The sequence below is a fragment of the Poecilia reticulata genome, linkage group LG5 (assembly GCF_000633615.1).
Source record: "Poecilia reticulata strain Guanapo linkage group LG5, Guppy_female_1.0+MT, whole genome shotgun sequence".
NCBI classification, from domain to species: domain Eukaryota; kingdom Metazoa; phylum Chordata; class Actinopteri; order Cyprinodontiformes; family Poeciliidae; genus Poecilia; species Poecilia reticulata.
In genome coordinates, this window is record NC_024335.1 from 2,749,352 (window position 1) to 2,765,166 (window position 15,815).

Below are 15,815 nucleotides of genomic sequence, written 5' to 3' on the forward strand. Positions count from 1 at the left end.
CTCATCGTCTACTATGAGCTACTAGCTCATAGTAGACGATGAGCTAGTAGCGCTCATCGTCTACTAGCCATCAGAGGAAACGTTTTTGTCTTACTCAGGTTTGAACAACAAGCCCCGCCTATTTTGGAGTCGGAAACGTGAGCTTCGGGAAACAGTCAGCCATTTTACATTAGAGCTATGGATTCAACACGATGGAATGATGCACAACTGTTTATAAACCGTGATGCTGTGAGAACTATGATGGAGCCAGCAGCACATTGTTCTAAAATAAAATAAAACATATTCACCATCCTAAAATTCTTCTTCGCTGTTGACACCAGTAGTAACATCCGGCTGTTGATCACTGCCGATTGTTTTCATAGCATTTTTGCTAAATACATCCGTTTCCATAAGGCTAACATTTTCTCCCGTACGTCTCCTGATGTGCTTTAGTTCGTTAGGATGAGCCACTTAATGGTGTCCTACTCCTCGTCGTCCGGCCCGCCGCACTCTGACGGTAATATCTTCATCGATTTGACGCCTCCCACGTTAAAGATCGGAAACATTTTCTCAGACCAGCTGTGTGAGAAGGTGCAGATGTGCTTGAGGGTTTTTGGGTCGGTAAAGGACAGTTTTCCCCTCTCCAGGTCCAGATGGATCCGGATAGCCTGCAGCTTTCCTGTAACGTGGAAGCTGGCGGGCGCTCCTGGGGACAAGTAGGAATATTTTTCTTTGGAAAAACAAACAGCCCACAATCCTGACCTTAACTGAATCGGTTTCTTCCTTTTGAACGACTCTTCTGCAACGCCAACGAACCAGCTGCTGCAGTCTGTCACCTCCACGGTCCAGAAGTGGATGCCCGCAGTGAAGCCCCTGGAGGCCGAAATGATCCCCTCCGACTCAAACCTCTCGGGATTCCCAGGAAGTTTCTGTCTGCTTCCCCGCCTCACCGCAGCGAGATCCTCACAGATGAAAAGCCCCGGTCCGGCCGTGTTTGGGTCCAAAATCACTGGCGTACGGGACACCACGTGTTTGACCTTCTTCCAGGTATTAAAGCGCAGGTTGCCCAGGTGTTTGGCCACATCCATTAATGCTCCTGCAGTCGGCTGGGGCAGCTCCGGCAGGGGGCGCTGCTGCTCCGTTCCTGCAGCGCTGGAGCTCTGCAGGAACGCAGCATCTTTACATCTCAGCGTCCTCTCTGCAGATTTGATGGTGTCGTAAAGAGCAGCCATGACTTCGTCTAGAACCTTAATCTTCTCGTTCACCTTCAGACTCTTCTGCTCTTCTTCCTCCTTCACCGCAGCCATCCTGACCTCCTCTTCATCACGCAAAACCCGCTGCAGCACCCTGAACTCCTTCCGTATCCTGGCCTCGGTGAGTCGGGCCTGGGAGTGAATGTGTTGGGCGGTCAGGCCCAAGTCTTCCTTGACTTTTGTGAAAAGCTTGAGTTTCTCCTGGAGGGGCATGATGGACTTCCGCAACGCCTCCCTGCGGTCCTGCGCCACCTCAGCTGTGGGCCGGAAGACGTGGCCGCTGTGCTGCTTGGAGTCCCTGCAGATGAGACACACTGGCTGCTGGTGGTCCAAGCAGAACAGCTTCAGTTTCTCTGAGTGCAGCTGGCAGACATCTTCACGCTCCAGGAGGAAAGCCTCGCACGTGTTCTTCAGCACCAGGTTGCACGTGGGCTCCTTGCGGTCGGAGTCGCAGTTGCAGACCGGACACTTCCGGATCTGTTTCTGCCTCCACCACCTGCTCAGACAGGCCCTGCAGAAGCTGTGGCTGCAGGACAGGAGGACGGGGTCTTTGAAGATGTCCCGACAAACGGGGCAGGACAGTTCCTCTTCTAAATTTGAAGCCATGTTGTCGTAACCCTGACGCAAATGTAAAAACACGAAGTTAGATCCGCTATTCGCTCTAAATAAAGTTATTTTCCAGTCTGAAATAAACTTACGTTCAGTTCACAAAGTCAGTTGGGCGACAAGGTTTACGATTCCGGAGTCTTTGAGGTCTCCAGAGGTAAACAAATGCTGCTTCCGGTGACGTCTTGTCGAAGCCCGCCACAGCCATACGTGAACACGGCCGCCATATTGGTCAGGGACATATCGCTTCCTAGTGTTAAGGGAACTACACTCAAAAACGGTGAACTGCTGCCACCTCCTGCTCATCTTGTGGTTACACTGCAAAAAACACCCCAAAATTTAAACAACTTTTTTTGGTCTACTTTCAAATTTTTTTGGATGGCTCTTTTTACTTTTACTATAAATATGTTTAAATAGTTTAAATAAAACTCTTCGTTGAGAACAATTTGATTCTTACTGATTGGATTGGTGCGTTTGATTTATGGACTGGGGCATTTTACACAGGTGGTTTATAGACATAAAAATTGGTGCTTGCACTGGTTCAGGTTTAACAATAGGAGGCCCATGGCCCAGTGGTCGATGGATTTGTTGACTGGTGTGATAAAGCTTTCCTTTCATTAAATGCACAGAAAACAGAGGACATGCGCATTGATTTTAGACAGAAGCCCCGAAACACAAATCAAACTAACAGAAGGTCAGACACTGGAGAGAGTAGAAAACTACAAATATCTAGGGACTATTTTGGATGATAAGTTAAAGTTTACCTTCAATTCAGACAATCAACAAAAAAAGGACCAGCAAAGATTATTTTGTTTAAGAAAGCTCGCAAAGTTTCAAGTTGATAAGTCATTTTTATCGTACATAGACGTATTTGTCATGCGCATGTATCTTCTTGCCAGTGGGGGCGCTCTCGTGCCGCTGTGGGTCTAACAGGGAGAACGAGTCTCCTGGCTCTGGGCATGCGCAGCACAGAATAAACGAGCTCTTGCCAGAGATACATGGTTACGATTTGCTTCCTCTGTGATCCACAGGTAGTATAAACGGCAACTTTTATGGGCCATTTGAGATGTTCTGTAAATATATAATGATTAGTCAATGTTTTGTAGTGTTGTAGTATTTTTATTTCTCTTAAAAATGTTCTCATTTGTGGTGGGCTTGATCTCTTTTATAACCTCTGTAACGGTTATAACTGCCCAACGTTAATGATTAAGAGCCGTTATAACTGACTGACGTTGGTGTTCACTGTGTGTTACGTTTTTTTCAGTTTGGTTATGTTAATTTAGGATTAGATTTTATTCATTTTTTTGCTATTATGTTATTTTATCTGTGAATTTTAATTTGATTTCTTTGTGGAAACTCTGGATGTTGATTGAATTTGAATTGTATTGTGATTGTATTTTATTTATCTGTTTATTTGTTTTTCTGTAATCAGAATAAACGAGCTCTTGCCAGAGACTTGCACCTGATTTAGTGTTTGTAATTGTCCGTCAATAATTAAATACACTGCTGTATTCTTCCCATTATGTGTTGATTTGTATTTCATGTCCTTTTGGTATGTTTTGTTTGTTTATTTTTTTTTAAATCTTTGATACTTTGTCTTTTAGTTGTTGTTTTTTTTACTTGCTGCAACATCAATTGCTCAATTTGGGATTTATTTGAAAACTGAATCAATAAATCGCTTATCATTTAAAATAAAAACCGGGAAAACACAGCAAGGCAGTGAATTTTTAATTCAAGTGAAATTAAAACCAGAGAACAATTACTAATTTGTTTAAAGGAAAAGACAGTGATGCCAAAGGTAAAAAAGTTACTGCAGATGTCAGTTTTTTGCTTTCTCCAACATTCATAGCGATTAAGATGAAGTTTTTTTTATCAAAGACCTCCTGTGTGTTCACCAGTTGGACTCTCACACCCAGCGTAGCGTCACAGTAGCGTGATGACAAATGTGACACAATACTGTTGTGTGGCACTAGTGGCTCCACCTTAACCATATGGTACCAGGGTTTTTTGGACCTACACTAAATGAGTTTATTCAGGACTTCAGTTCCAGATAAAAAAATCTAAATAATATGTATATATATTTATATATATTCAGAATAGCGAAGTGTTTCACAAGTCGGTACCAGTCAGCTGTATGGGCCACTTTTACATTGGGAACAGTCAAAATAGCCTACAAAACTGTACCAACCCATGCTTCTCAGTGGAAACGAGGCATTAGGAGTCCGAACGTGGTACCTGGAGGAGGGAGGATAGAAGTGAAGAATGTAGGGCGAAGATGGATGAGAGTAAAGAGGTGGAGGACAAGAGATGAGGACTGTGGTGACATCCTGTGGAGAAATGGGTGGGTGGTATCGAAAGAACGTAGCAAAATGAAAGGTGTTATGTTTTATGCAAGAGAGTCCAGTGCAGCTGCGGATGGTTTCTATAGACACAGAGAGGCAGTGTAAATATTTTAATATTGTACAAAATGCACTAATTGTGAGGAATTATTAATCCATCCATCTTCTTTATACCCTTGTCCCTCAGTTGGTCGGGAGGGTTGCTGGTTTCTCTCCAGCTAACGTTCCGGGCGAGAGGTGGGGTCACCTGCACAGGTCGCCAGTCTGTCGCAGGGCAACACAGAGACACACAACCATGCACTCTCACACTCACACCTAGGGGCAATTTGGACAGGCCAATTAACCTGACAGTCATGTTTTTGGACTGTGGGAGGAAACCGGAGTACCTGGAGAAAACCCACCATGCACAGGGAGAACATGGAGACTCCATGCAGAAAGACCGGGAATCGAACCCAGAACTTTCTTGCTGCAAGGCAACAGCTCTACCAACTGCACCACTGTGCAGCCCTTAGGAATTATTATGAGAAACTTAATTCATTTTGAATACATCACAAAATCCAGCATGTAACCTGAAGTGGGCATAAGAGCAAAGAGTCTCTGGAAATTAAAAAAATTGGAAATGAAAGATTGGTTGATCATCAGACTCTTGGTGTCTCAGTGATTTTTACCTCTGGTGTCACTCTGTCTCCTGGAGCTCCTAATTTTAGACGCCTGTTTCTTCTCCCGGCGGCCGTCACTTCCTGTTTGTCCGGTGGGAACTGCGTGGACGCGCACACGTATTGTGAAGGGGTTCCTGTTCCTGAGGGTCTGTGGATCCACTCAGGGAGAAGGTGAAGGGCAAGAAAGCAGATGGAGAAATTCATGGCTGGACAGAAGGACTGAGCGGGACCACGATTTGGGAGAAGAAGGACATTTTGAAGGGACAAACTGGAAGAAGAAGAATAATAAGTGTCCAGTTTTAAGGAGATGAGTAAAATGTGACTGTGAAGGAGAATAACGGAGAAGTTGGTGCAAGAGTTGGATGGCGTATGTGGAGGAGAACAGGGAGGACAGCTGATGTGACTTTGGGGAACCAAGAAGGTGACCTGGAGGAAGAGGAGCAGCAGACCGACAAGTTCTGTGGTGGAGGAGTAAATCTGGTGCTGATGATGGGCTGCTGCCTCTTTGTTTACTATCGGGTAAGTCAGACAGAGCCTCAGGATGGACTTCAGCTTCTTCTGTTGGCTCATATTAAACTCTTATGTTCTATTCTCTCATGTCAAAGTAACGAGACAAAACGAAAAGCCTCCGGGAATAAAAATAACAAATAAGTTCAATTTGCTGTACCCCGCCTTTCGCCCGAAACGTCCACTGGAGATGGGCACCAGGGGTGTAAAGAAAATGGATGGAAGGGTGGAAGTTTCACCTGCTGAAGTTTATAAAATCCTTTAAAACCTTTTCTATGAATCAGATGCTCTGTTCTGAAATATGGACACAATGTCCTCCTGAACCATTGTGAGGCTTTGTTGCCGCAGCTGGAACATGTGCAGAAACCGTTGGACCTCTCTCACCTCTCCTGCCTGCCCAGATGGGACATTTTTCATCTAGCTTGGTTTTTATGGCCTGGAAATGCTTGAATATGAATCTACATCCAATACCTGTTATCACCTTTTCATGGTCAGGATGAAACCTGCACTGCTCCTCCCGATGCCAGTAAAGACATGTTGGGGGGGAAAAGACCTGAATGTGCTCTCTTTAGCAGCTGTGATCAGAAGCAGTATTTTGGATGAAAATCATACATTTTAACAGACTCTCTGTTTAAGATTATTCCAGATAATTAACAGGAGAGGTTTGCAGGAAGTGGATTGACCTTATTTGGGATAAAGAAGCTCTTCTTCTCTGGTTTCTGCAGTTAAAGTTGTGTAACAGCAGCAGAACTGGGACACAACTCCGAACAAACAGCAGACTTCCCGCTATTGTCTCACCGATCACATCCTTCTTCTTCTGCCTCCTGTTTTCTTCTTCTTCTGTTCTGTTCTTTTGTCCCCCCTGCTGTTTATGTGATTATTTTCTCCTCTCCTTGTCGCCATGGCAGCAGACAGGAAGTTTGGGTCCTTGTTCATGTTGAGGGCGTGAAGAGAGTTGTTATCGATATGAGTCAGCTGCGATTATTACCTTAATAATGAAATGCTGTTAGTGCAGGATGAAGATTAGTCATTCTCAGGAGCATTACTGTAAATTTATTCTTTGTTTCCCGACGACGGAGGGAAATTCCAGAAACTCTGCATGAAAAACAAAGATATAATTGAAATATCTCCAATTTTCCAATTTGAGGGTTTAGCTTTAATATGACAAACTTCCAGAAGACAATGCAATGCAGAGTTTTTTGTTTGCTTTTAGCAATTGTTGCCTAAAATTTCAGATTTTGCAGCTCCTTTTTCAAACAGTTTAACGTTTTTTTTAGCTTTATTTTTGCCACAATATGGTCTTTTCACAAGACTTGAAATTGCTGCACAAAACCTTCTGAAAAGGGATTTTTAACATTGATAATTTAAAGTAGCAAACATTATAAAATGTTTGCTACTTTACTTATTTAAAATAGCACCCCTAATAAAAGTAAAATAAAGTCGTCAAAGTGCAAAAGAAGAATTCCTTTTTGTTCACTCAAGTTCACATTTTTTGAAACAAAACAGAAAAAGACGCATGTTACCATTGCCGTGTGCAGAAACGCACAACTTCCAGTCAGAAACAACCAATCAGAGCCAGGAGGAGGATGTTAGCGATGTAAATCATGCTCATGTACGCACTGCTCAACATGACCCAGTAATACTGTTTGCCCACAGTGGCCATGCTAACCAGCCTTAGCATTCATGGTAGGCTTTGCTGTGGTGAACCAACTTTTGTGGAGCAGCACATACGTGAGGTTGATTGACGGCGCTAAGACCCGCCTCCTGGCTCTGATTGGTGGTTTTTAATTGGGAGCGTCAGACGGTTTGAGCACCACAGAGAGGAGGTCGAGGAGCTTTATTTTTTTATCTGTCTCCTTCACTACATGGTCAGAGATTTAACAGGCCATATTTTATTAAAGTTACAGGCTCCTTTGTGTTTATTGGTCAGATTTGTGAAAATGTTGCAAAAACTCTGTGCAACATTTTTGAATGGTGATTGAATTTTGCATTAATAGTTTTAGCTGGAGTATTGAGGGGGTTTTTGGACCAATTAGGAGCTCCCTCATATTTACCAGCCAATGAGCTGAAGGGAGGCTGAGATTATCCAATCAGACTTTAGGAAAAATAGTTTGGGTAACACTTTATTTGAAGGCGTGTGCATAAGCCTGACATAACACCCGTCATGAACATAAAGAAGTCTTTATGAATATTTATAACAGTTGTCTTAAAGTGTCATTCGGTAAATAATGACACTTTTAATATAAAGTTGCTCTAAAAGTTGCATTAAAAGTCCATTAAAAGTGCCAACTTTGCATGATTTTGTAAATAATGACAATTTAATGCAAAGTTGGCATTTTTAATGGACTTTTAATGCAACTTTTAGAGCAACTGTGCATTAAGTGTCATTATTTATAGACACTTCATGTGTCTTATGCACACCCTTTAAAATAAAGTGTTACCATATTTTCTTTATTCACTAAAATTGCCTGCTTTTCACATTACAGTTCACACTTACGTAATGAACATTCAGTGATTAATTAGATGAATTTAGCACAAATAAAACCTCCATAAATTTGCCAATTACAAGAAGATTTGGTTTAAATGAAGAAAACAAGGTGGTTTAAATCATATCTGTGCTTAAAGTCCTGCTTCCTGTGTTTTGTGTTGCAGAAGAAGAGAAAGCAGAGCAGCAGAGATGCAGACGCCCTCAGCCTCTGCAGTCTGGACATCAATGTGAGTTCATCCCCAGTAAACCTTTTGGTTCTGCAGCCTCGGGTTAATGCTGAACCGTCGTTCTCAGCCCCAGAACCAATAAGATGTCTGAGGAACAACGGTTGACCTGAGAGGTCTGACCACTTCCTGAAGGAGCAGAGTGAATCGTTCACACCTTTGAAATGCAGGACGAAAACAGGAACGGCGTCCGGTTTCCTTGATGTTGTAGTTGTTGTTGTTGCTGTTGTTGTGTGTTTGCTCCTGCTGCTCGGCTGCATAGTTGTGTCCCTCAGCAAGTGGAAAGGAGGCAAGAAGCTTTTAGGAAGGAAAATAATGAAAACTGGAAACAAAAGTAACAGCAAAGAAAGATTTAGCTCCAAGATTTATGGGGTATTCACACCATAAACATTATCACACACACACACACACACACACACGCACGCACGCACGCACGCACATATATATGTTGAAAATTAAGTTTGGGATTTTTTTGCATAATTTTCCAGTCAATATTTAGGTCGTAAACCTAAAGGATAAAACAAAATGGTGGCTCTATAAAAATAAAAAACAATGTGTTTTTCGTGTGGCGTCAGCGCCTCCAGTCGAGTTTTATTAGCAGGATTAATCTGGCTGTTTGGATTATAACAGTGGTTCTTAACCTGGTTCGATCGAACCCCAGGGGTTCGGTGAGTCGGTCTCAGGGGTTCGGCGGAGCCTCTGCCGCGGAGGTAAAAACACACTTGTGTAAAGTCGTGATGACGTCCCGCTTTGCCATCACCTCCTGCAGAGGATCACGTTACATTGCTTAGCCAATCAGAGGATCACGTTACATTGCTTAGCCAATCAGAGGATCACGTTACATTGCTTAGCCAATCAGAGGATCACGTTACATTGCTTAACCAATCAGAGCTGCGGAGGAACCCTGATTGAAGGAGTTCCACTCTTTTTACCAAATTCTATAGTCTAAATCTGCTTCTTAGTCGCATCTTTTCGGGGTTGCTACTGCCTCTAGTGGCGTGGGGGTGGTAACACAGCTAATATAATTACGTTACTAAATCAGAATACCGCAAAGTATGTTGTGTGTAGAGGAGGGAGGAATAAGAAGGGTTCGGTGAATGCGCATATGAAACTGGGGGGTTAGGTACCTCAAAAAAGGTTAAGAACCACTGGATTATAATCTAAAATTGGTTTTAAATTATAATCTTATTCCCTCATCAAAAATAAACCCCAAGTGTTGCCTTAATTTTTTCAGGCATGTTTGACAAGTCCTTTAATCTCCATGGCAACCATTCAGATGTGAAAAACACATGGCTGGACCTAGATCTGCCTTCGAGGCGCAGCTCCTCCCCTCTCAGCTCCTTCAGACTAGCCAACAGCAATTAGCAAACACCTGGTGGAGCTGCTGATCTCATTATAGGAGCTACTTCTCCGTGAAACGCTGGTAAGAACGTTGCTAACGGGCTAACAGAGGAGCCATGTTGTGATTACTTCCTGGAGGCGGAGCTTCAGAAAGAGGAGGAGATTTAAAGAAACAGAGGCCCAATTTCAAAGCGTTAAATTAAGAAGTAAAACTTCTGAAGGTGACATAGTTACTTTATTGTGCTACAAAATGACACTATGTGCCTGAAAAACACATAATTACATAATACTGACCCTTTAAATACCAAATGCTATTTGGAGCAACAGATAAATGTAACGTAATAATATAATAGTAAAATAATGTATTTTTTAAAATGATGCTCAAGACGTTTGGTACAGAACATTATGACCAGGCTGTACTTCATGTCGCGCCCCCTCCTGCTGTGTTTTTGTCGGCGTGCCTTCCCGGGCGTTCCCCGTCTCAGCACAGGAAGTGGACCCGTCTCTGCTCGGCTCAGCACAGGAAGTGGACCGGGCTCAGCACGCTCCGGCGAGACAAGCAGCCCAAACACGCCATCAGTCTTACTTTGTTCAGGGCAGATACGGGACCTGGGATAAGTTACGGCCCATTGTTCGAGTGAATCACGCACAGAACCATTGTGTTCTGCAGGACACCGGGCGGCGATATCTGATTCTAAAGGTCAAAGGTCACGACAGGAGGGTCCATACAGAAGAGGTCACATCAGGAAAAAACACTTGTTGGTCTCATTTAGATTATTTACAAATGAAATAACAATCACCGAGTTCACAGTTCTGTGCAAAAGTTTTAAACCACTGATCATATTTAATGCCGTCTCTTTAAAGATCTACCAGTAAAGTAAAAAATGTAGAAGTTAAATATACTATAATTACAACATTATTATCATTAAAATATAAAGATTAAACTAAAACAAAGTACAGAAGAAATCACGTCATATTTTTAGATATTTCTGACATTTTCTTTTTTGTTTTATTTATCATTTTATTAATAATCAATTGTGTTGGATTTTAATTTGTGTTTTTAAATATTTAGCATTTAACTCCTGATTAACTTTTAAATAGTTTTTGCCTCATCTCTCAAGCAAAGCTAATAAAAAGGTCAATATTATAATAAATACAATATTATATAACAACTACTACTACTACTACTTTTATGTTATTAATATGTGATATTACAATATAATAATATATACATATCATTATGTAGATAATATTATTACATTATATACATATAATACAATTATACAGGTATAATTATATTATAGACATAATACATGTGTATATTATGTATAGTATATACACATATATTATGTCTACATGTATTCAGTTCAGTTCATTTTTACAGCACCAAATAACAACACATTATTTTTATTATTCTGTTTTATTATAAAGCAACAATTCACAGCTACAAGTAATAATAATAATAATAATAATAATAATAATAATAATAATAATAATAATAGAAATAAAATTTATAATTATAATTAATTGACTTTACTTGAATAGCACTAAATAACAATTAGAACAAATGATAATAATAATTACATTTAAGTCTATTTTTATAACAATAATTCAAATCTACAAATAATAACTATAATGATAAAACAATTTATTTTTATAGCACTTATTTATTGCTGCTTATAACAATAATTTAATTCAGTTAAATTCAATTTGACTTATTTTTTCAGTGCAGATTCAGAACAAATTGTGATCATAATGAGTTTTGTGTTTTCTGTTTGGATCCATTGATTTCATGTCCTGCTGGTTAATTGAATCCCTCAGGCCAACGTTATAGATGCTCAGCGATCGAAGTTGTTCAGTGAACTAAGATCACACTGACAGAAGAAATATTAAATAAAAGGCAGCGACACACTTTTATTTCCCTTCCAAACACGGATTTTTACTGCACGGTTGTAAAGCTCAGCATTTGAGTTGCTTCTTTCCAGCTGTTTGGTCGTAAAATCTGCATGATCAAGGCGGGTCGGTCCGAAACGTCTGCAGACGAGTCGCTTCGTTTAGATAATAGAGCTGAGTCAGAGGTGGAGCTGCTGCTTTTGTTTAGCGACCATGAAGTGTCAGAGTTCGCTGTTGACTCCAATGTTTATTTATTTTTAAAAAACCCGTCTAAGCAATTTATTTCTTTATCCTAAGTTAACCTTTTCTGGACTCTCTCTTTATCCATTTATTTTTGTTTACTTGTAAATAGAGCATCAGGTTTTCCATTCAAAACTAAACATCAGCGCAGCTTTTGCAGTTTGGGAATTTCTTAAGAATCTCTGGTTTGATAATGTGGGATTAAGTTATGGAAATAAATGTAAAGACAGGAAATGCTTCTGTCTACAAATGGAAAGCACCTCATGTTCATGTTCTCACCAAATAACTAATAACGGCAACAACGAGCATAGTTATCGACCTGGAAACTGCTGGACAAAAGCAGGACACAGCTTCAGCCGCCTGCAGGCTCACATCGCTGCCTCCCTTTTAATGAGCAGACGGGGGTTTCCAGTACAACCAGTAGCTCCAGTACCAGCTCTACTATCAGCTCTATTGACTTGAGAATTGAGGTCATACTGACAAAAATACTGACATAAATAAATATATTTAAATAAATGTTTATTAATGTGGCATTCAGAGCTACAGTCGCCTATGTTGTCTGGCAATGGAAACCAGTATAAACTCTCAGTTGTAACTTATGGGCTGCTGCTAAATATTTAGCTGACAAGCTAAATATTTAGATCAGAGCTAAATTGTAAGTATTTATCTTGGAGCTAAATAGGTTAGCTAAATACTTATTTTGAAGCAAAATAATGTGTCAGCAAATGTGATATTCAGCTTACTAACTGAATATTTAGCTTCAAGATAAATATTTAGCTAGCCATTTTAGGTGGTAGGCTAAGATCGTAGCCTTTTACCTAAATATTTTATCTGGAGCTAATCGAAAGATACATATTTAACTTGCTAACGAAATACTTTGTTTGCTAATAAAATGTTTAGTTTGGAGCTATATTGGGTTATTTACAGATTCTGAAAATGCGGATTTCAGTGATGGAAGACATGGAAATGAGAAAAGCAGTAGTTTTTTAAAACAAGTGTGTGCTTTAGCAACATTTCCATGCTATATAGGAGTATGATAAAAGAGAAAAAGACTTGAGTTGCTTTGGCAGAAACAAAACTTTCCTTTTAGCCCGATGTAAGTAATTGTTTTATTTTGGATGTTAGGATGCAGTTAGTCAACGTGGGGCGCAGCGCTGCTCACGGCCTGGTTCCTGTTATATCACACTCTGCAGCCGCAGGCCTGGCAGACGTAGATCTGCTTTCTGGTGGCATGTTATGTTTCTGCTTCTGTTCTAAAAACAAAAGTTCAGCAACTCACTCAGAGAAACCGAAAAACATTCCTGCAGAAATTACTTTTTCCAGTTATCTAAGTATTTCTGGCATTGCTTTCTTTCCACCAGCTTCTCTTGTGAGTGACCCGGTCTTATTCTTTTATTATTTTTAACACACTGCTTTGGTAAGCTAGCTGTACGCAGCAGGTTAATGCTCATGCAGCACCTTGCAGACCACCACAGTGTGAGAAAGATTGCTTTAGAGTTACTCTGTTTGTTGTTGACATCAACAGAAGATGTTTATAAATGTTTCCACAGTTTGGACGAAAAAGAGCAAAACACACGGTTGGACCTCATGAGGGGCAGAATGTTGGTAAAGGCTTTAGAAATTAGGAGGAAGAATAAGAATGGAAGGAAATCAGAGCGGCACAGAGCTGAGTAAGTGGAGCAGAACCAGAGCGTCGTCGGTGAGGGAGGGGCGACCCGGTGTCTCCGACGGGGGTTGGACAGAGGAGCAGACGATCTCAGGATTCACGCCGTGTTCGGACATTTTTCCTGGACGGTCTGAACAGAACAAAGTCCTGGAGGACCAGTAGGAGCTTTTCCTGGGTCCTCAGATGTTCTGGGTTCCTTCGGCCTCTGGGTGATGGTTCGGTGGCGCTCTAACGGCACCTGTTGAAGTCCGGGGTCGTCAGCATGGTGGCAGGTCAGAGGCCCGGTTCTGTGCTGGGACACCTGCTGACCTCTGGGTTTTCCTCTCAGAACCACAACATGGGGAAACAGGAGGAGGTAAGACGTCCCTCCAGTCAACCTCTGTGGTGGAAATCACACAGAATCCGAAGATATTTTCACTTTTTATTGTTAATTAAAGCTTCACACCAATGAAAAACAACATATATTTACCTCTAGTTCACATTAGATCTGCTCACTGAGTGGCGTGTTGGTTTTATTCTTATCTGACGCAAAATCTAACAAACTTTATTTTATAGTTTTTGTGTTTTTCTTCTCTAAATACATCCTGTCAAATCTACTTCTATCATTTACTCATTGTAGTTTTCCTCTGTTTCCATGTTATTTAGCTCTAATTTATGCTGTCTGTGATGCTCTTTTGTGTCTATTTTTTCTCTTTTCTAATTTGTTGAGATTATTTGTAAAGTATTTGAATTGGAAACAAGTTTTCCTCCAAACATTTTAAGTAAGAAATTATTCATATCTGTCTGATGGACCAGTGTCTATCCTCTCTTATAATCTGATCTGTTTCTTTCTTTCGCTTATTTATTCTAAATATTTTTCATATTTATGACCTTTTATCTGTTTCTTTTCTACTTTTTACCTGTCATCTCTTGAGTCTGTTGTTTGGATTAGACACGAATAATTAAAGATGTTTTTTTGACATAATTTAAAACAAAAACATAAACTGGAAGAGCTTATTATATATTTCTATTGATTTACTGCGATCACATCCAGGACAAACTGCTGACAGGGAGCAGGCCGGCCGTCTGTGGAAAATGTTTATTGTTTTTCTTGTCAAAGAAACGATTCACCTGAAAGCCTAATTTTGTGGTGCCCCTCAAGGATCCGTGTTCAGTCCACTTCCACTGTTTCTAAAGACACTATTATATCCATGTGTAAGTTTTATTCTAACGCAATAAGTTACAAAAACGTTGAGATTATATAACTTGAACTTTACAGCAAAACCACAAAATATTACCAAGTATTTTTTATCTAGTTTCTTACACCTAAAATAAAACAAAATTAACTTGCAAGTAACTTTTCGGCAAGAAACCGAAGCTTGTTTTAAGCTCTGATTTAACTAAATGACTCTAAAGAGAAACCACAAAAACTCAAGGTCAGATATTTCAATATATATCCAACTTAAATCATAAAAAGTGTTGGTATTGATAGTCGTCTTATGATACAAAATGTTGCTGGACGATTAATTGCCTCAGTAAGTTATTACGATAAATGATAGTATTGTTGCTTTAAGACCATTTTCAAATAGCGTAACGGTAAAGCCAAGAGCACATTCTCACAGATCGATAAACTTTAAATTCTATTGAACATTTAAACCTGGAACTGGAAGAGATTTTAAATATTCATAATAAATAAACAACAGAAATAACAAAAGAAGCAGAAAAAAGATTTGGACAAAGGTTTATAGTCACAGAGCATTTTTGCTCAGGGCTGATTTCTCTTAAAGCGATGAAATCAGGAGCTCTGACGGTTTTCTGTTTTTCCTCCAGGAGTCCGGCACCAAGCGCAGCAAACCGGTTCCCAGGGTGGCGGCGCTGGCGAGCCTGCTGCCTCCGGTCAGAGCCACTTCGCTGAAGAGGATCGGCCAAACTCTGCAGGTAAACCTCCAGCGGATGTTTCCACTTTTCACTGAAAGTCACTGCGCGAAAAGTGGGATTTTTGACCCTGTATTCTGGCGCGAACGCAGCTAGTCAGCGACAGATACCGACAGCAATCGACAGTTTGCATTTTCAGTGTCTCACCACCCACGGGAGTCGAAATCTGTCGATTGCGGAATCCTTGGAGGGGGGAGATGTGTTAACCATTCTACTTAGCATAAGAATAGCCTAGCATATGCAAAGGAGCTTCAGCAGAACCACGTGGATTCTCAGTCATTGGATGAAAAACAATGACATCACAGTTCATCATTGACATGTGATTGGTTGGTTGATGTGTGCCCATTGGACAGCACTTATGTTTTTATAAATAAACCCCGCCCCAATCATTAATATTTTTAATGCTGTATTTTTAAAAATCTATATAAAAATAAATGCTGTATTAAAATATATTCATTTTATCTTGCTTATATGCAACATGTTCATATATGAGGCAAAGAAGTTTTTTTTTTCTTCATTTCATTTTATTTATTTTTTTACTGTTTGCACACAAAATAAGACATAAATGCTTGTCCATTTCTGGACCATCTGGCAGTGATTTTTTGTCCAAACATGATCCAACATTATGTTGTGTTCAGGACAGGTCCAACGTTTCTCCTGTAGCGTAGACCTGATTCTCTCCTGTAGGGTAGACCTGACGTTTCTC

The 15,815-nt window shown here is 40.5% G+C and overlaps 2 protein-coding genes across 6 annotated transcripts in view; one reads left to right on the forward strand and one right to left on the reverse strand.

The window, feature by feature from the left end:
• LOC103464319 (tripartite motif-containing protein 35-like) lies at window positions 1-2,168 on the reverse strand. The gene is made up of 2 exons (XM_008408338.2): window positions 1,931-2,168; window positions 1-1,850 (listed from the first exon to the last, which is right to left on the reverse strand). Exon 2 carries the CDS (start codon window positions 1,836-1,838, stop codon window positions 462-464), a length of 1,377 nt encoding a protein of 458 aa, XP_008406560.1. The 5' UTR covers window positions 1,839-1,850; window positions 1,931-2,168; the 3' UTR covers window positions 1-461.
• Window positions 2,169-2,730: 562 nt separating this feature from the next.
• Window positions 2,731-15,815, forward strand: part of arhgef3 (Rho guanine nucleotide exchange factor (GEF) 3) — a 27,239-nt gene continuing 14,154 nt past the window's right edge. For 2 of the 5 annotated variants that reach the window (XM_008408339.2, XM_008408340.2), the window contains exons 1-3: window positions 4,971-5,355; window positions 7,996-8,058; window positions 15,005-15,112. In XM_008408339.2, coding sequence (XP_008406561.1) covers window positions 5,206-5,355; window positions 7,996-8,058; window positions 15,005-15,112 — 321 coding nt within the window. In that variant the 5' untranslated portion in view covers window positions 4,971-5,205. Of the gene's footprint in view, window positions 2,870-4,970; window positions 5,356-7,995; window positions 8,059-11,521; window positions 13,551-15,004; window positions 15,113-15,815 lie in introns of those variants that run through there. The other 3 variants (XM_017304945.1, XM_008408341.2, XM_008408342.2) reach the window with 3 other exon arrangements.